This window comes from Nothoprocta perdicaria, unplaced genomic scaffold (genome assembly GCF_003342845.1).
Source record: "Nothoprocta perdicaria isolate Ctin4 unplaced genomic scaffold, notPer1 scaffold_6, whole genome shotgun sequence".
NCBI lineage: Eukaryota > Metazoa > Chordata > Aves > Tinamiformes > Tinamidae > Nothoprocta > Nothoprocta perdicaria.
In genome coordinates, this window is record NW_020455865.1 from 290,225 (window position 1) to 310,444 (window position 20,220).

Below are 20,220 nucleotides of genomic sequence, written 5' to 3' on the forward strand. Positions count from 1 at the left end.
TGAACAACACATGTTTGCCAATCATAGTCTAGACTTGAAATTTGGCACCAAAATACATACAAACAAAAGTAAATTATTTAATTCTCACACTTCAAAAATTAAATAAAACTCTGTCTTGTAAGCACCTTTAGTTTTAATTATTTGAGATCAACACTAACCTAAAAGCCTCTGTCCCTAGCATGCATCACCTCTCCAGGGTCATAGACCTTTCCTATCACGAAATCACTGGCTTTCTCCACAAATGTTACTGTCAACCAGTTTCCTCAGTATCATATGTATAAGGGCTATAAACTAATGAGCAGATCTAGGTTATGTAGAAAAAAGTATAGAAAGGAAACAAATGTTGAACGTCACATTTACATTAACTTCTCACAGTTCAAATGGCAATTTGTCCACGACATAGTATGAATCATGCAGTAAGAAAAGGGAGGAATCTCCAGTTTCTTTGATTTATTTGTCATATGGTYGTCTGATGTCAGTATCAGTGGCTTAAAAAAAAAAATGTTTAAACATCCAAAAGAAAGGACTAGAGAAAGGAGGAAAAGATCTAGCTTGCTGCAAAATCCATTTCCTTTATAACGATGAGCTCAAACCAAACCAAAGGCTGCTGAAGAGCAGGGTCTTCTATTCCTTCCATGCTTGCCATGCTTGTCTCTTGGTCTGGTGCAAGCTGTGTAATCAAGGGGAAGGGACTGGAGGATGTTTTTTGTTTTTTTAATATATATATATGTGTGTATGTGTGCATTTATATATAATGTGTGTATGTATACACACACTCACACACACATATATACAAACATCATCTTCCTAAAAATGCTCTTTGCAGTCCAGAGGCAGCAGGAGTCACTGTGAAGGAAGAGCTGGGCAACATATGGCTGTAGAGTCTGCACTGGAAAAAGTCACGGGCTAAATATGCGCCGACTGTTTGTTTTCTTTTATTTTCATGAGGCGAAATAGGAGCTCTGCATAGAGTACAGCCTGTCAATGGGGTTTCCTACTCTAGCCTGCATGGAGTTAACTTCAGAAGAGGCAAGAAAACAGTCGCTCAAGCTAGTTAGAGAGGTATCACTGTCGATATCATGAAAAATGGAGTCGTTTCCTGCAAATGAAACGCACACATTAAGACGGAGTCTGTGCAGGGAGAAGGACACAGTACACGGGATGCTGACGCACTGCTCTGCAGCAAAGGGGCGCGTCTTGCTGCTGGTTTTCCATGCTCACCTCGCGTCACGCCACGGCACAGATGAGTGATCGCAGCCCCACGCAGCTTGGGTGGAAACGCGCCGATATTTGATTTGCACTCTGGTCCCCAGCACGGAGGGGAGCCGGGCTGAGCCACATGAGCAAGTCCCTGCCGCTCTGTGTGCCAGGTTGCCCTGGGGGACCGCGAGCCAACACGGATGTGGGAGCTGCTCCACTGCCCGTGACGGGAAAGGTCATCTGCGACCCATAGCAAATAATGGTCTTCACTTACACAGAAGGTGGCCAGAAATGGATCTAAATGTGAAGGAACCCAGGGGGAGGCCCAGCTTTCCTGGGCTCAAAAGATCTCTAGCTGCAAACACATTTTCACTTCAGAAAACTCTACCTTTGGAGCTGGTTTGTAGCAGCACCTTTTATTTCCCTTAGCAAGTAAAAAATAAATTTCTTCAGTGCTACAGTCCTCAGAAGGAGCTCTTACTCAAGTACTATGAGCACTACGAAAACATCCCTCTGGTTCATTTTTTATACATTAATTTAAAATGGCTTTGTGTTATATCCTGCACTGGTTTTGAAACACAGAACATGTCTCCAGAGTAGATTTGCTTAGGAAGCCAAGCAAACTGTTAGCAACAAAATCACAAACCATTAGTGCTCACTCAAGCTTCAGATTTACTCATGAAATATGCTTGAAGCTTCAGCTCCTTGTGGTGTTTACCAAGCTGCTCGGCGTGCACCGAGGATGTGCAATGGCACAAACCAAGCCAGGTCTCCAGCTGGTCTGTGCACGGCGCTCTTGAGAACGAGATGCACACGTGTAGCTCTGCACTGAAGTGCTCCTGGTCCACAGAAGGGTCTGAGGTAACTGGCCCTCATGGACTAACCATCATGGTCTGCGAGATCCCTTTAAATTAAGTTTAAATGCCACACTGCAATTATCCAGAATGAATTATTAGGCACTTAATATTTGATATGCACTTGGTACCTATCCACTCTATGTTATGCAATGGGAAATCATAAAAGCATCATCTCAATTTTGGGCAGACTATAAAATCACAGAGGAGAAATGTTCTGTGGTGACACATCTCCAGTAGCTCAAGAATGGCTCTTTAACAAATCCATGCATCCAATTTGAGGGATCTTAGACAGATGGATATTTATTTTGGAACCAACAAATTACTTCTCTTTATTAAACCACTTTTCAAGGCACTTTTCCCCCAAAGCTTCTAGGAAAAAAGGAAAAACTTGTGAGGGAGATAGAGAAAAACTAGTAGTGTTTATTTTCAGATGTCCTAAACAGTAGTTTAAAAACTGGAGCTGGAGCACTGATGTTGCTTGCTGTACCAATTATAAGACTTATACTGTGAAATACTTCAGAAGGGTTTCCAGACCCTAGGATGAGCTCTCTTCCACCCACTTATGTGCATATGAAAACACACACACGATACTGACTGATTCAACATATTCCCTGTTAAAAATCCCATTTAAAAAAAAAAAAAAAGCAGGTCACTCTACTGAGCCCTTGGTGTGTGAACCAGCACACGGATCCTGCTATTTCTGATGTGGCAGAATGATGCATGCCTTACCATAAGGGTTCATGTGGTCGCCCGGCATTTGTGGCGGGGTAAGACCCTGCTGAAACGGGTCTGTGCCATAACTGCTTTGATCCATTGCTACAATCTGCTGCTGTGGAGGTGCAAGTGGCGTATAAGACGTCATCATCCCTTCCATGCGGTTGGACATCACTTCTGCAAAGCAAGCAGGGCACGGTCACTGCTGGGCAATGAAGAGCCTGCAGACAGCAGCAGTGGTGGCTCTTAGGGGGCTGGCGAGCTGAGTGAGCACGGCCAGGGCATCCTGACATTCAGAGCAGCCCTCCAAACCCCACTTCAAGAGTGCAACTCAGAATAGCTGGGTGGGATTGGACACAGAATCTCTGCGTTTCCACAGATTATGMCACAAATTATACATAGACTTGTGAACACCATACATGGCCGTATGCAGATGCTGTGCACCCACATGAGAAGGGCATGTCCAGAAACCTTGCAGATCCCTTTCTCTTGGCTTTGCCTCCATCACAAGTGTCTTACCTTGCCCTAGTCGCTGAGAGTTTTGTTGCTCCTGCTGCTGCTGATGCCTTCGTGCTAGTTTTTTCATCTGAATAAAAGAGGAAGAACAGAAAAATCTCCTGGGTTTTAATGGAACAATTCTCTTTCCTCACAAAACTCTCTGCAAACATCAAACTGGCTAATACAGACCATGCATATTCATGCACACACCACTGTGGGTTCAGTTTCATTCCTAAACTTAAACATTTGGGTTTCTAGTTCATATTTGCATGCAAAATCTACTCCCAACCTCATGCTGCTTTGAACACGCTAACTTAATATCTGTGTTTGAGAAAAGCCCTTCTCATATGGATGTAGACAGTAGTGCGTGCAAAATATTCACAGGAGTGAAGCAAAAATGCATGCAGTTTTTTGAAGGTTAGTCCCTGGGGTCTGTGTGATACGCACTGTATCTGAAGGGACAGGAAGCCTCTGTGTTGGAAGGTGATTTGTGTTTTACATTTGAGAACTTGACAAACAACCTACCTTTGCTCTTTGGTTTTGAAACCAGACCTGGACAACTCGCACACTGAGTCCTGTTTCAGCTGCTAGTGTTTCTCTGACCTACAGAAGGAAATGTTTAATGATGCAACTTTTTTTTTTTTTTAAAAAAAACAACCTCTAATAAGCTATATTCAGAAGAAGATGTCTATACTTACAGTAAGATTCATATGGACAGAACTGATTTTTTCAAATACACATTTTTTCAAATACAATTTCAAACTTTAAAAGGCACAATATATTGTCCCAAGAAATCCACCTTTTAGATGGGCAGGTGCATGCCACGTTTTGCCTGGCCTTTCACACGCCAGGCCGGTGTCTGAGTGACCTGCCTGGGGAAACACCTACCTTCCTGCAGGGCTTGGAAGACACTTCAAACGAAGCTTTGAACGCTCGTCTCTGCTGCGTTGTGAGTATTGTCCTCGGTCGCTTAGGTCTCCTTGGATCCTTCCCATCATCACTTCCTTTCCCTTGGGCTACTTGTCCTTTGGTGGGCTTAACGTCCCCATCCTCGTCATCACTTTTAACTAGTGAAAAAATAAACAGGCTATAAAATCATATTTGTTCCACTGAGACAACAGAGTGTTTGAGGACTGCTCCACAGCTGCCCACCTAGTTCACAGGTTTCACTATCATCCTATGTCCTTTTGAGTAAATGCGCTCTCAGCTAGTGGAGATCATCACAGATGTGCACTCTGTCTAAATTGAATTCTAAGAAAGCACAAAAATATGTTTAATTTTTAATGTTTCTAAGTGCATGCACAAATTTCTCTTTTTTGATAAATACAAATATATATGTACATGTGCAGAGCAAATAGATTGCTTGATTTCTTGTAGTTAGGGTCTGCATAACTTATGATTTGGTGGTATTATATGCATTAGTTCTTTGCAGTGGAAAATCTCAGTGTCAAAGATTGACAAGTAAGTGCCTATTTCATTCCTAAAAATAACATTTAAGCTCATTGCTTTTTATTTCATCAGACTACTGCTTTTTCTTTCAGAAAACATTAACATACTATTCTGGAGAACTTTAAGAAACACACTGCAATTTTGGTATACTCAAAGGCTACATTTGGGGAATTAGCAAATTAGACTTTTAATTCATTTTTGGGTCTTCTTATTATGCACCTAGCAATCTAATCACCTTTTACTTTAATAAGCATCTTTTGCATAATGATTAAAGAGAAGTTCAGTCATTTTAATAACCATGACATTATTAACTTTCCAGCATGCCATTTCTACGGAAAGGTTTGTGAGGATTAATATTGCCCATTGGAGAGTTACTTTTGTGTCCAGCGGATAAATATTTGATTGGAGAAGGACACATCCTCAGCCAGAGCTGTGAAATGGCTTGTGCTCACACAGGCATTTGGGAGATCTGTGTTTTCATGGATTAGACAACAGGAGACAAAACATCCCATTTAATTTATCAAGTAGTTTTTCAGGTTTGGGTTTGATTAAGACAAAGAATAATGAAGAAGAGAAGGAAGAGAAGGAAGAGAAGGAAGAGAAGGAAGAGAAGGAAGAGAAGGAAGAGAGGGAAGAGAAGGAAGAGAAGGAAGAGAAGGAAGGGAGGCCTCTTCAGGAGCAAGAAACTAAAGATGCCAAGGGAAAATGAAATTTAAACCTTTCGCTATTTTGTGCTGCTCTGATGCCTTTCTGCCCAGCTGATAGCAAAGCCCCAGCAGCATCAGGGAGCAAAGGAGAGCACGGCCACATCAAAGTGATCTCAAAGGCACCTAGCTGGCAAAGAGGACTGACTGATCACAAGTCTCTGTGGTGGTGAGACTGCTCGGCATGGGCCAGGGTAGCAGGGTGCACGTGGCTGCTGGTGGCCAAGGATGAGGACGGAGACAGCCCGGCAGATGGTGCTCTGCGAGGAGGGGTCTGCATCCAGGCTGGGGACAGACACACTGGAAGCTGCTGGACTCTGTTGGGGCATGGACTGACTGGGGCTGCTTGAGATGTAGTGAGCTGCAATAGGCTGAAGGGCAGAAGAGAGGGTGCACACCTCAGACACACTCACAAAGAGCCCAAAGTCTGCAAGATGAGGTCTGCAGAGCAAAGAAGTGCTGCAAACAGTGTACGGCAATAAATAATGCTCTGCTCTGAGAAAGTCTGTGGGAGCTGTGCATCCTGCTGAGTCAGCAGTGACCTTTGTCTTGCTGCATTCTTGACACGAAAATGTGAGTTTGAGCAACGTGGTGAATATGGTTCTCAGATTAGAGATGAGGAACAATTAGAGATGAGGAACATTCTTAGTTAAACTGGGAATAATATTATTTCCCGTAAACCAGAGGTGAACATTCATGCCATTTGCCCACTTAATAGAATAGTAATTGTTGATTTTCTTAGATATTTTCTAAGGAAATAAAGAGCAATTACGAGGCTGGCAGCAAACTCTTTACATGCTGTCTGTAGTGCCTGAGTTTCCAGCTCCAGCGAGGTGGAGCAAAGATGGGGCAACGGAGAGAGGAGCCCTGTGCTGAGCCACGTTGAGCATCCCAGTGGCTCCCTCTGCACTGCACTTGCCATGGCAGGAACCAAAACATGTGCATCTTTCTTTCAAATTCACGCCTTTAGCTTTTCTTAGAGTTATCATTTGCGATTGGCAGGAGACAAACATCTAGAAGAACATACCGCCATTTTTACCATTTTCCTATCTCACTGCTCAAAGTGCAGATGCCTGAATTAGAAGCAAAAATACCCAAGTGCATGTGAGGATGCTTTTGGGTCACAATACAGTTGTGATGCCTGAAGGAGACAACACGCTTTGATCTGATCCAGGTAACAGAAATCAGATTCACTCCCTGCAATTTTACAGAAAACCATAATCTTGACAGCTTGTTAAAAGCTTTTGTCCTTTACTAAGCAGCAAACTAAGGAAGGGAGAGAGGTTACGGAGGAGAGTGAAGCAAGGGTTTTACGGTGCCTGCTAGAAGCTGCAATCTGCCCTGGTGGGGTGTGCATGCAGACACACGGGTGTGCAAGGGGATGTTTTCAGCCAAAAGCTCTGCAAGCCCTCGTGGCCTTTCTAGTCAGGAGAGGTGTGGGAGAAGCTCACCTGAGTCCGAGTCGTCCGGGCTGACCGAGCTCAACAAATCTTTCTCTTTCTCATAATCACTTTTGCAGAGCAACTGTCCTTCCTTAAGAACAAACTCGTCCCCTTTCCTCAGCTGCCGCTCGCAAACGCAGCAGCAGAAGCAGCTCAGGTGGTAGACGCACTCCAGGGCTCTCATCACAAACTCTGTCGGGGCGATTTTCTCCATGCACCCGCTGCACTTGGCAGCGAATAGCCTGCAAGAGGGAGTCAGAGGCAACGTCAGATCATCCACTGCCTGTTTTTAAACACAACAAACTGTTCAACTTCACCACCGACCGGTTTGCTACACACACTAGCACACTGGAGACCTGTGCCCAGAGTCTTGGTGACATCCACACTCGCAAGTCACCTCAGTCCCAGCCCCTTGGTCAGCGTCTCAAGCCACTTCTGCCTCATCTGTGTGAGGAGCACCAAATTTCTCACTGCTTTGATCCTCTTCAAAAGGAGAAACAAAAAGCAGCTCTCAGTCTGGAGATGTTGTTCAAATTAATTTTAATTCAGATTTCAGGGAAAAGGCTGAGTCATTTTTTTTTTCTCTTTTCTTTTTCTTTTTCTTTCAATCGGACGCTCTGATACCATTGCTTACAGCCTGTCGAGCCGATATCATGCTCCCTGTCCCAGCACCATCTGTCTCCAGGGAGGCGCAGGGATGAGCAGTGAACTGGCGCTCATGCCAAGGAGGGGATGACGCACACGGCAAGGGGAGCAGATAACAGGGCTTTCCTTTAGACGGTGGGTTTTTCCAGAACAACCTGTCCCCGAGGAGAGCACAGTGCATTTTAAATGGTGTGAAACATCCTTTGGCTGAGATAGGCTGTGATACAATCTGCTAAATTACCTCTATAATCACAGGCTCTCGAATACACACTGTAATCCAGACTAGCTCTTATTAAACCTTCACAAACCCTTCTTTCATCCACTGTTAATTTTCTAAGATAAAGCTTGAATGATTTAGCTTAATTTTATTTTGCTTTTCTAATGTCAATAGGGAATCTCCCTAAGCAAGGTTGCAAGAGGAGCTTGTTCCAAGTGAAGATGAATAGTGAAGTTACATCCCTGCATCACGAATGGGCTTGGTGATTTGAAATTCAACGTCTCATGACAATACATCACAGCGGAAGGTGCATAAGTATTTACATTTCTGGAACATAATGACCCCAACTGCACCACTGTGCCTTTAGGATGGGTGTTCTGCTGCTTTTTGTGCTCAGAACAATCGCTTTTGGAGAAGAGGCCAACAAGGCCTGTTCAGGAGCACACAGCCTGTGGCGGAGACCGTGGAGGCGCCATTTTGTGTGAGCCAAGCAGGAGCAGCAAGATGGCGGCGGCCGCACGCCAGCAGGGCTGTGGAGCCACGAACGGGCAGCGGCACCAACGTGCTTACCTCTGCTTACGGAATAGAAAGAAAGGCCAAATGCCCATGAACCTGCTTTTTTTCTGCCAGTATCTTTTGGCCTTATAGCAGTGATCTGCTCTGTTGCCCAGTGGCCAAGTCACGTCTTGCACCATCCCCGCACGCCTGAGCTGCCTCTCCAGGTACACAGGGAGCTGAGGCCATCAAACAAGATGAGGCCTTTGGGCACTGATGGCCACCACAGCGAGAGAAGCCGTTTTATTTCCAGCCGTCTACTGCCTTTTTTTTTTTTTTTTTCTGCTTTGCAAACTTTAACAGTAAGGATTTTTTTTTTTTAATACAACAACTCGCAAAGTTTGCAAAAATATTACAATGCTTTAGCTAGAAAATTCCTACACAGCAAATATTTTTATGCATACATAACAACATATCTGATAGGATTAAAGCACCAAGGGGAAGAAAAGAGCAAGCATTTTAACCACTTTGAAATGTTGTTTCTACTTAACTGCTTAAACCTATTCGAATGAGCTTAATTAAGCCTGCATCTTTTGCCTGAGGAGAGCTGTTATGATGCAGCATGCTCAGAGAAGCTGAACATCAGCAAATGTGGTGCAGGACATCTGCCTCTCCAGTGGCTCCAGCTCCTTTCCAGCCCCTCAGGGCAGGGACCGTCACCTCCTCCGGCCTCGCCAGGGAGCGAGGAGAAGGGCAGTTTTCCTGGAATGGGGTCGGGGCCAGGTCTGCTGCAGACATTTTGCATAGGTACTTGCGGGGCTCTGAGAAAAGCGGGATAGACCCTGCATGGACATCAACAGGGTGCATCTCATTAGCTGAGACCACTGCTGTCCCCAGCTTCTGCCAGGCAAAACCATCCCCAAGCCAACCACAAATCTGCCATCCACCAGGGAAAGTCAAAGCACAAATGCAGCATGGTTGGAGGAGGAAAGCACACAGCTTCCCCACTTCCGCACTTGTTCAGTTTTTTCAGTAGGGACCAGGAACACAATTTCGTCAACTGAGGCAAAGAACAAAGTACCTTCTTTCTCCTTATGCTGCTGCTGAGGAGGGCAGTGTTTACCTGAGCAGCACCTTCTGTGCATACTGCTTTATCAAGTGTTATTTCTCTTTTTCTTCAAAATAAAAACCTGAGCAGCACCTCTGGTGCATACTGCTTTATCAAGTGTTATTTCTCTTTTTCTTCAAAATAAAAACCATCCGAAATAAATAGAAAATATTACTTATTATTTATTGGCAATAGAATACAGCCAAAAGATGATACTTTCCCTGCAATACTACCAAAGATAATCTTTTAGTTATAAAGAACTACATTGCCATCCAAGCAGTGTTATCTTGCTCAAGTTAGCAGCTGCATTTCTGATGATGCCGCACAAATGTCCTATGATTTGTCCTTTGTCAACACAACAAAATGCCATAATCCACACTCAGATGCTCCCAGCACTACAACATGCATTCACACCACACAGTGACTTGGCTGAATGGGATCTAATTCTGAGATTATGAAATCTTCTTTTAACTTATCTTATCAAGTGTTTATAGTCTCTTTTTCAGCTTCCAGAGAGTAACCCAGGGTTATGCACTTTTTTTGCACAAGGCAATCTCACAACAGGAAACTAATCTTGACAAATGACCAGACTTTGATATCTGTGATCTAAACCACTGCTCATTAGACTGTTCATTTTATAAACGAATGGTAATAAACCTGTTGAGAAGTGTAGGATAGCAAGAATACTTTACAGATCACCCCTTTGCAGGTTTCAATCAAAGCAATAAATTTGAAGAGGGGCATGCAGATATTCTGCGCTGAGACGCTCTGTCTCGCACCAACATTTAAAGATTTTTTTTCTTTCTATACGTTTTACAAATAATTTGCATAACTCTGCCTTTTTGCCCCCATGGCTGATTATCTCCAGCTCTCGTAAGTTAATGTCAAAGCTCAAAATCCTTGGACTTGTTAAAGTATGCGGAGAGTGGAAATCAAATGCCTTTATTAGAAGCCCCGGGAAATCTCTGACTCCTAAGCAAAACGAAAACATTCCAAAGAAAATTGTTCAAAGAGGACAAAGGAGAAAAGCAGAACAAGAAAACCTTGTTTTGAATCAATGATTGCAAGAGTTTTATAAATAAATTCTGTTGCCTGGACAATTCTGAAAGACAACTCAATAGGTTTAGGGGTTTTTAAGTGTGTTTGCCTCTATGCCTGAAACACTTAGGGGATTCAGCTGAGCTTGGAACAATGGGCTGCTTTGTTCATTTGAGTATTTGTAACTATCACTGTGAAGCAACTTTACAGTACTAGAGAGCAAAAAATATGCACCACTTAAAAAATGGGTGAACTTATCAAATTATTTTTGCATATATTTTAGAGGCAATGAAATTGCTATGACATGTGGTCCTGTCTTTAAACAGTAGATGAAAACATTTGCTAGCGGAAAAGGCCATAAAGATTTTATTTGTTAGGATATCCCTGTGAAGTCAGGCTGCATCAGTAATCCTTGCAAACACAACCACAGCTATATGATCCATCGTGCCTTCCTGCATGGGCACAACCATCTGGTGTTTAATACGTACTACTGATTTATTATCTCTAGCGCAGTTATCTTGCTGCAAGCTTGACCCTGTGCTGCTCCGGAGAACCGCTGCTCTGCTGTTTACTCTTACAACGTCCTGACAACCTGTCCTTACCTCTGCCGCTTGCCCCGGTCCTTCATTTCCTCCTGTTTGCAGGCAAATAGATTCTAATTGTTTTATTATAACTAATTTAATCTGTGCTGAGAGATCTTGATGTGCAGTGTGAAATTTGCTGTTCATATTAAGTGTGGTTCAAGAGGTTTGTTACACAGGACAGAGGTATAAAAATAGACCAATTCAGTCGATTTCTTTATTTACTGGACTTCTGCAGCGAATCAGTAAATAGGAGGTTATTAAGCCGTGTTTGATATACGCTGGAGGACAGATGCTGCTGCTTAGTTCCAGTGATGTTTTTGTGCTCTCTTCTGTGCCATTCTGACATTCGGTGCTGCAAAGAACCACAGCAGATACCTGGCTTTCCTCTGCGTGTGCAACAGGCAAAGATGGGGGCACCAGCTCTGGTAAATGTTGAGGGCAGCCTTAGGTCCGACACTTTCCTTCCTGCCACTATCCTGTTCATGAGTCCTTCTGGTGCCCGCATGTCCTGTGGGGACCTCGCTCGGCACTTGCCCCTCACAGAGCATGCTAGAACCCAGGTAAAATATATCATCATAAAATATAGCATTTTCACGCAACTGAGTTTCATTAAGAAAATCACAGAATTGCAGAACCACAGATAAAAAATAAAATAAAATAAAATAAAATAAAATAAAATAAAATAAAATAAAATAAAATAAAATAAAATAAAATAAAATACTAACAATGACATCTGTTACTCGTTCTTCAGAAGAAATTTTGATACTTCCATGTTCTTTAGATGACATAGAATGAGTAAAACACTGCACATTTTTTTTCCAATATAGGATTTTTGCAGTGTTTTACAGCTCATGGGTGCATATAAAAAAGAAAAACTGTTGCTTGGTTACACTAAATTCTGAGCATTCAAAACATCTCAAATGCACCAAAGCGAAACAGAAATATTATAATTTTATGGTTTTTAAAAAAAACTCCTAAAATAAGAAACAATCCGTTTTAAATATTTTCCCTGCAGAAAAAAATAATTACATACTTTATTAAAGCCAATTTTATAGCTGAAACTTCAGTAAAAGCCAGCTAATTCTCTTCTACAGAGTGGTAATAAAACATGCACAAAAATTAAAAGTTTCTACAAGAAATGGAACATTTTGAGCGAGACCGAAAGAAACTTCTTTCGGCTTCGAGAACCACTGGACGCATTTCCCGGTGCGCGGCACACGGGCCCGGGCCTGGCAAGTGGCCCCGGGCTCCCGGGGGAGCCTCCTGCCCCGGCTCGGGTCTGCACATGTGCAGCCCCACCGAGGACAAGCCCCACTCAGTGACACTCGCGTAGCTTGGGCTCTACTCCCCGCCGGCCCCGGCCCCCGGCACGGTCCTGCCAGGGGCGCAGAAGCCTCTTGCAAAGCCATGACCCCAACACTGCCGCGCGAGTGTGATGCGCCCAGGTGGGATGCAGCAACCTCAAAAGTTGGTCTACATCTGCCTTAACAGCCGAGGAAAATGTAAAATGCAAAGTGCAGAGGAATTTTTTGCTTCAAGCAGAATGTGACAGAGTAGATTCTTTTCTTTGCTTAATTTTCAGCTCCTAATTGACCACTTTGTTCAACCATCTTCCATCACTGCCACACAGCTCTATTTTATAGCATTTTTTCTTACAACACTTTGATGGAAAAATTTATGAAGAATCGAATTATTGCTGTTAGAAGGGAATTAAAACAATTTTTCATTTACAAAGTCACTGATATTGCACTACTGTGCTCCACCTTTGGGAATCCAATTGCTCTTCCCAGCTACTCCCATTCCTCTTTATAGCATGGCAATTGCACTATACAGATTATGGCTGCAATTTTCTCCTAATCTGTTCTGGAGCACAGAAACTGCTGTAGAAGTTAAGGGCTCCAATTGCATTGACAAAGCCGGGTCTGCAATTAGGAACTCTAATGAATTAGCAAAATATTATGTTTTGGGTTTTTTTTTTTAAGAATTATATTTTTAGGCACTGTATACATTTGGGAAATCATGTTATTTTGTCCATAAATTAAAACATAAGGCTGGTGGTGGTGGAAAAATGCTTTTACCATTACTGCTTTTGTATTGCTTCAAATGACATCCAAGTTTCATAAAAACATAACACATGATGGGCAGTTTGCACTTCTGTTGCAGAAACTCGGATAAGCAAGTTCACTCCTCTACTGAAAAGCCATTTTTTAATTTTTTCTTTCTTTGTATTTATATGCAGTAATTTACATGTATTGCACTGAATGCACCTCGGTTTCCCCCCTCACAACCCGTGTGCTCCTGGGCAGGGCTCAGGCTGGTGCTGGGCACCGCACTGGCCACTGCGGGCAAGGATTGCCCTCTGACAGCATGGTGAATATTCAGGGTCTGACGAGAAGCCCCATCTTCCTTGTGTGCTACGTGGCATGCTGAATTTACAGTCGCCTCGGACTTCATGTTGTCAACAACTCAGTGAGATTCTCCTAACATAATTTTTATACGAAAATTCCCCCCTAAGGGCCCTATAAGTGGGGGAATTGTGCCGTTTGTGATACACTGCTTTGGACTTCACTTTTAAAGAAAAAAATAATTGCATGTCACAGCAATTCAAATGCAATTTCTAGGTTATTTCTCGACTGGCAAGAATGACTTAGAGAAAAAATTTATACCGGGTCTTTCCACTCAGCCAGGAACATTAAGAAGAAGAAACGTTATTTGACGGTATAAAACAAAATAACTTCCTGTGCCTGCTGCAGTCGCGATGCACAAGAGCCCGTGCCCAAACCCATCAGCACAGCCAATTTAGCAACTGATTTGCAAGGAAAAGATACCTTAGTCCTGTGGTGTTAATGTCTTTGCAGTGGGGGGTCTATTGCCAGCTTCTCCAAACTCATCAACACAATCTATTATTAATACCCAGAAAGGCTTTATAGTATCTTTATTGCACAAGGCAATGAAAGCTCTGTGGTGTAATCTGTTATCTATATTGCAAAAACATGTGAAATAAAACAAAACATAGACACTTCATAAACAAAATGTTTCATCTGTTACATCTCCCTGTCTCTCCTATATATAAAGCAGTAGGGTGCAGGAAAAGCATTCAGAGAGATTTGCTGTTAGATGTGGGACCGGCTTCTTTTTAATTTTATTTGTAATGAGACAAACTTTAGACTAGGAATGAGAATTTCTGTGGCTTTTCTCAGAGACGACAAAGTTTGGGTCTCTGCATAATTAGGCCCCATTTAATTTGCAGAGCGGAGAGGTTTAGCAGCAGAATGCACCAGGGAGTACTCCCAAGGTCTCGCTCCCAAGGGAACACGGCCCACACGGGTCAGGCTCCAGGGGGATCCGCCCAGCATTGCCGGGGTGAGATACAGAGAATTTGTCTTCCCCTGAGCAGAAGCAAATATGAGCGCCCACTGGCATTCCCCTGAAGGCAGCTATTTCTTTGAACACCATTTAAGAATAGGATTTGAGAGCTGGGTCTAAAAGCCAACACTGCACACGGAAAGCCCAGAAGCACCCGCACTTAGTCCCCAGGAACAGAACAGCACCACCAGAAATATGACTTAACAGCAAACAAGCAAATACACATTTTAAAGCCTACGCTGCTTTGGTTTTGAATAAACTGATTGTAGCAAAGGTGAAAGTGAGAAGGGGTAAAGAGAGCAGTTTTAATACTTGAGGTTTATGTTTGCAGTGCAGCCAGAATGAAGAAAAAAAAAAAAAAAAAAAAAAAAAAAAAAAAAAAAAAAAAAGCTAACACACTGGTCTGCGTCTTATTTCCCAAATGTCCTTTTATTTTCTTTGCCTGCTGAAAATAAATTGTTCTTTTGTAGCATTTCTCTTTTCAGTCGGACTGTCAGCTATTATTTTTCTATTTCCTCTTTTTGTCACTTTGCATTATTTTTGGTGCTGTAATTCCCATTTGTTCCCACTCCTATCTTCCTGTCTCCCATTGTTCCACTTTTTAATCCCCCGTTTTACTCTTCTTGGGCCCTTTCTAGCCATCTCTCGGTGGGGCTGGAGCGCATACCCCGGCGCGGCGCCCTGCTATAGCAACCACCCTCCCCGGGAGAGCACTGCAATCTCCTCGGCCGCAAAGGGCTTTCACAAGCTGGCAGCAAAAGCAAATCCTTCTTCAAGGAACAAGGAGGATTAGCAGCGAGCAGTGGGCTGCAGACTTAACCCTACCCCTCATTTCTTTGGAGCACCAGCAGCTCAGAGCCCCGCTGTGATGTACAATTAAACAGAACCAAAAAAATCCTGAATGACACAAGAGCCGGATTGTGTGGAGGTTTAATTCCACTTTAATACCTTTCCAAGTTCAGAACTCAAAGATAGCAATTTAACCCACGAATCCCCATCTGAGCATGAAAAGTTGTTTGTCCTACAAAGGTCCCTGCTATACTCTGCAGCAAATCATTGTCTATTAGCCTGACTTTTAAAGGATGAAAACTTCTTTTTTTTCCCCAGTCCTCTCACATAGCTTCTCTCTGCTGTCCTTCCCCCACAAAGTTGGCTCTTCCTGCAGCCGAAGAGCTGCCAGAGAGGCACGGGGCTTTGGGCAGTGTGGGGAATGCTGTGCTTAGCAGGAAAAGGGACCCTGGAAGGAAGGAGAGCAGGAGAAACTCAGGCAGCTGCGTGAGTCTGGCAGTGCCGAGAAATGGACATTTATCCTTGTGACGTGGATGCTAATGCCAATGTTATTAGCATTATGTCAATAATGCATTATTAATTCTATGATTCAAAATACATAACTCTCTTTATACAGACTTCTTAGAAGACTCCAGAGATGAGAGTCATCCTTTTTATGTTAATGACCAGACTAGACTATTTATTCTACTGTGGACTAATAATGATATTTGCTCTGCAAATTGAATTCTTAGATTAATGGGAAAATGCCCAAATCTGCAAACTTCAGTAAGGCCAAATATGGATGACAGAGTGCTAAAGACTTCGCTATCAGCGTCAGTGTTTGCATTCGGGATTTGGTAAACTAAACCCATAAAGATTTATCAACAAGCAAGGCTCTATAGCATGTCCAGACCCTCCCTTCTGCCTGGAACATTAGCATAGGTTTCAAGTTATTTCAGCAATTAAACATATATCACACAAGGCACTTCCTTCACACATGTGTGAAAATGAAATCCCATTAGACACCAACAACATTATTAGGCATGCAAAGAGGATTATTCTCTTAAGCCCACAAGACTGAAAGGTTTGTCTAAACATTTTATTAACTTTTTCAGACTTTTTTTAATTAGACAAAAACTTGTAAGCAGGTCAAAGCTGCAAAATACTGCTTAATTTTTGACTATATTATATATACATATTATACATAAAGGCACAGAAAGAAAAAATAGTGATGCCTTTTGTAGAGAAAGTGTAGAAAATCCTCAGCACATTGTACTCGTACATCATTTCTCTTCTAATAAGAAAATTTGTACTGCTTGGCTTTGCTCTATAAAGCACAGAAGTATTTCATGCAATTACATGGGTTGCATAAACATTTCAAAAAGTCAAGTGTGTTTTTTAGTGTCAGGCTGAAAAAAGTCCTGCCCTGACCGCCCTGCCCCTCAGCACTCGTGCAGCACTTGCTTGTTCCGTACGGATGGTGCAAGAATACTTGCTGGATTAGAATGAAGTTTGCTCACCAGTAACTGAAGTTCCTGAGATCATCTGCTCAAATAAACATAGGAAGAGAATCTGTGTCAGATTTTGCCTCAGATAAGTAAAATGAAGAACTCTCTGTCATCCCATCTGGAATAGGACTGGGCCCTTTCTCACAGGCAAGAACACTAAAAAATGCCTAGCTCCACTGAGACTACCGTCCTAAACCTGTTTTCTACTATTTAGTTTAAGGATCCCCACCTCGGACTTATTAAGTGGCGCCAGCAGTTCCTCAGTTTGCCGCCGAAAGCCACATGATTCCTTTGTGGATCCCACATGAGCATCCCTGCTTGAGAAGGAAGGTTGGACTAGATGATCTCTAGAGGTCCCTTCCAACCTTGCAGAGTCTGTGATTCTGTGAGCACGCCGGGTGGCGGGCGGCAGCGCCGCTCCGGGAGCTGCGGCACCAGGGCCCCGGCGCCCGCCGCACGCGCTACCTACTCGGGTGCCAAGCCGGGGGCACACGCACACGACACGGCTAATTTAGGCATTTCTCTTGTTCTCATTTCACTTACAATAGGCATTAAAATATTTAACATTGCTTCTAGCACTGCACAAATGGGCAGGAAATGTAGAAGCTCGGTGTACAAGTTAATGAAATATGGTTGGGTGAACATAAGCTCTTCATTGAGACAGTAACTTACTGCTGCCGTTCCTTTGTACCACTTTATGAAAGTCATAAACTCTCCAAAGGACGGCGGGCGCTGTTTTACCCCGACCGTCTTTGACTCTCTCTCACTACCTGCTGGTGCAGTTAGAAAGTATGAACTGCCTTTGAACAGATTAGGACCAAGTTAAAGTGTGACAACTTCTTAAGCTTTCTCCACATGTTGCCAATGATTTCCAACTAAAGATGTTACCCTCATCACTTCTGCCACAGTGATAAGGATCTATAGCCAGCTCCTTGAGGAGATAAAAGCGGTTTAGCTGAAGCATAAAGTGCTCTGACTTGCTAAGCTGAGCGGCTGGCTGTCCTGACTGAGCTGAATTTTTCCTCTACAAAGCACAAAATCCTTATCATTAGGGACTTAAGCTGCTTTTTATTTTGAGACAAAAAGAATACTGTTTATTGGCATCCAACTCAAACCAGCTGTAAACAGTTGCTTTGATGAAGAAGCAGCTACAACCCCAATACGCCTGGAGGCACATACCCACTGAGTGTCAATCATTAAAGGAAGAATGTAAGGTGTATACAGGGTCAAAAGGAGGCCAGGGGACATTTAAAAGACCTCAGGGATCCTGCATAGCCCCGTTTTCCTTTAGAACCAAGGGGAGTTTTTTCAGGCCATTCTGCTGCATGACCTCTATGGGGCCAGCCCAGCACCTCGGCTCCCTGGAGCTGCCAGGCCAAGGTTTCCTCCCTAGCACCATGTGGAGCTGGCACTGGGGCTTGGCCTAAATGCCTCTGGCTCGGGAACGCTGCACTTGCTTGCCTATTGTTTTTAAATATATTATTATTATTATTAATCTATATTATAATATATGTGATTATCTATATTATTTTATTTATATTTTGCATTCTTTCACCAAGAAGCCCTTTGTTGGCTGTAGTTACTATTTAAGTTAGGGATGCCCCAGAAGCTATTTTGGTGTGAAAAGTGCAAGGTTGGTATGGTATTAAAAACGAAACAGCAGGAAGATAAAAATAATTTAAAAAATCAAATCAATTGAAGGATCAACTGTAGCTTTGTCTTAAAACATGTCTCTACATTTATAAATCCTACTGTAATTGGGTTTGTGCCAGGTAAATACCCAAAGCTGAGGACAAAAGGCTTGGACAATTCATGCATTCTAATTACACAGAAAACATACAAATGTTGGCCTCAGAAAAGTAAGTTTAAGAAAAAGGAGCAGGCCTTGCCTTGAAAAAGAGCTCTGCTGTTCACGGGCCCTTAACTTTTTGGTTGCAAAATCAAAAGAAAAAGTCACACTTCCCCCAAAGAGCAGTGCAGGTCGCACTGCCTCCTGCACAGCATCTCCTAGGGCAGAGGACACAGCTCTTACACCTCTGCTGACACAAGGGCTCCCACTGCCTTGGCACGCAGAGCAGGGTCCTGTCAGGATGGAGATGCTCCACGGGATGCCCCTAAGGATGCCCCCGAAGCCCCTTCGCAAGAGCACAAGCTGCAGGACTCTTTCCTGGGGCCAACGCAGGGTCTGCAGGAAACCCGTTTGTGCAGTTGGCACAGGGACGCTCGTGGCTCCCAGGCAAGGGGTGCAGAGCACGGACAGGTCGGCAGCATGGACAGGTCGGCAGCTCRGCCCACGCTCTGGCTGCGCTCCGGCCAGGTCCCTGCGCGGCACCTGCGAGTCCAGCCCTAGTCACCAAGCGGCACCTGCAGCACCCACTGCTGCTGTTCAAGAAAAGCAAGTGACCTCTCCGTTCACGGGAAAGAGCTTTTCAAACCCAGATCAAAAGAGGACATAAAGCCCCTGCCCCAGCCTCCTCGGGTTTCCCTGAAGAATCTGAGGTTTGTGTGTACTTAGAGCCAGGTGGTTCAAACAGCTCCAGGCACTGTTTAGTTGTCAAGCGCCTGTTCTCCACCCAAAGATGACATTTTCAGAGCACCCTTCATTCCAGCTGCCTCTACTGCTTCTAAGGGAAAGAGCATCTTCCACCAGGGATATCAAGAGAGAAGATTAGGTACAGATAATATTAGACACAGATACAGTAAAAGACCTTCCTGTCCCAAATGCCTAAACTTGAAACAGAGGGAGGAATATTCTTATCCACAATTGAAAGCTGATTTTGGAAACACAGAAGAAGAGCTTGAACCAAGTTCTTAAAACCACTTAAAAGCTTTACACTGACCTCAGTGTTCTGTGCTAGATGCCTGTGCCCAGAACCCCAAAGTTTTTAGCCCCCAAAATCCTAGTGATTTCAGCCTCTCGAAGAGCCTGAGGTTTCAGACCAAAGTTGACACTGGCCTCAGTGGCAGAGCTGAGACCTGTGTGTCCTCAGCCCCGCACAAGCTGCAATGCAGGATAAGCCCCTGCTCTGCGCAGCGTGACCCATGGTCCCTCTCATGGAAAACTGCCCAGGACCGCTTGCAGCATCTTGGACACAGCTCTGTCATCCTGTCCCCAGCAGGGTGCCAGGTGACACACACAGGAGGCACATCTTGTGCAAGCAAGGAATAACGGCAGGGTGGAAGAAGAGGCACCTAGGAAGCCTAGAACATAAACCAGCTCTGCACTCTCTGTGCATCCCCTGCTTAGGGCTGCGCTTTCCACCGTTCAGCCCATGGGCGCCTTGGCCCTCAGGGCTGCGAGGCTGCGGCAGCCTCCGGCATGGCTCCGCTCGCAGCGCTGCTCRCCCTGCGCGTGCGAGCGTTCCCACCGCTTGTGCGACGCCTCCCGCAGGGGCTGCACTGGCGCCTGCAGCCTGCACGTGCGCAGGAGCCCGCGGACCCGCGCCGGCCCCGCGCTCCCCACCCGGAAGCTCCCCACRGCCTCTCCGCCTCCTGCGTGGAAGGAGACGCAGCGCCTGCTTCTCCACGCCGGAGTGCACTCCAGCAGTTACCTCCTCCATAGGGCAGCGGTAACACTGGTGAACACAGTGTCATGGGAGACACGCTCCAGGCGATCCCGCAGCCGCT

At 44.2% G+C, this 20,220-nt stretch overlaps 1 protein-coding gene across 3 annotated transcripts in view; it reads right to left on the bottom strand.

Moving 5' to 3' along the window:
* Window positions 1–308: 308 nt before the first annotated feature.
* Window positions 309–20,220, bottom strand: part of LMX1B (LIM homeobox transcription factor 1 beta) — a 68,741-nt gene continuing 48,829 nt past the window's right edge. Inside the window, exons 3-8 of one of the 3 annotated variants that reach the window (XM_026049584.1) lie at window positions 6,874–7,106; window positions 4,158–4,336; window positions 3,795–3,872; window positions 3,291–3,357; window positions 2,787–2,948; window positions 309–1,099 (exon numbers count right to left, since the gene is read on the bottom strand). In XM_026049584.1, coding sequence (XP_025905369.1) covers window positions 942–1,099; window positions 2,787–2,948; window positions 3,291–3,357; window positions 3,795–3,872; window positions 4,158–4,336; window positions 6,874–7,106 — 877 coding nt within the window. In that variant the 3' untranslated portion in view covers window positions 309–941. Of the gene's footprint in view, window positions 1,100–2,786; window positions 2,949–3,242; window positions 3,358–3,794; window positions 3,873–4,157; window positions 4,337–6,873; window positions 7,107–20,220 lie in introns of all 3 variants that reach the window. The other 2 variants (XM_026049586.1, XM_026049585.1) reach the window with 2 other exon arrangements.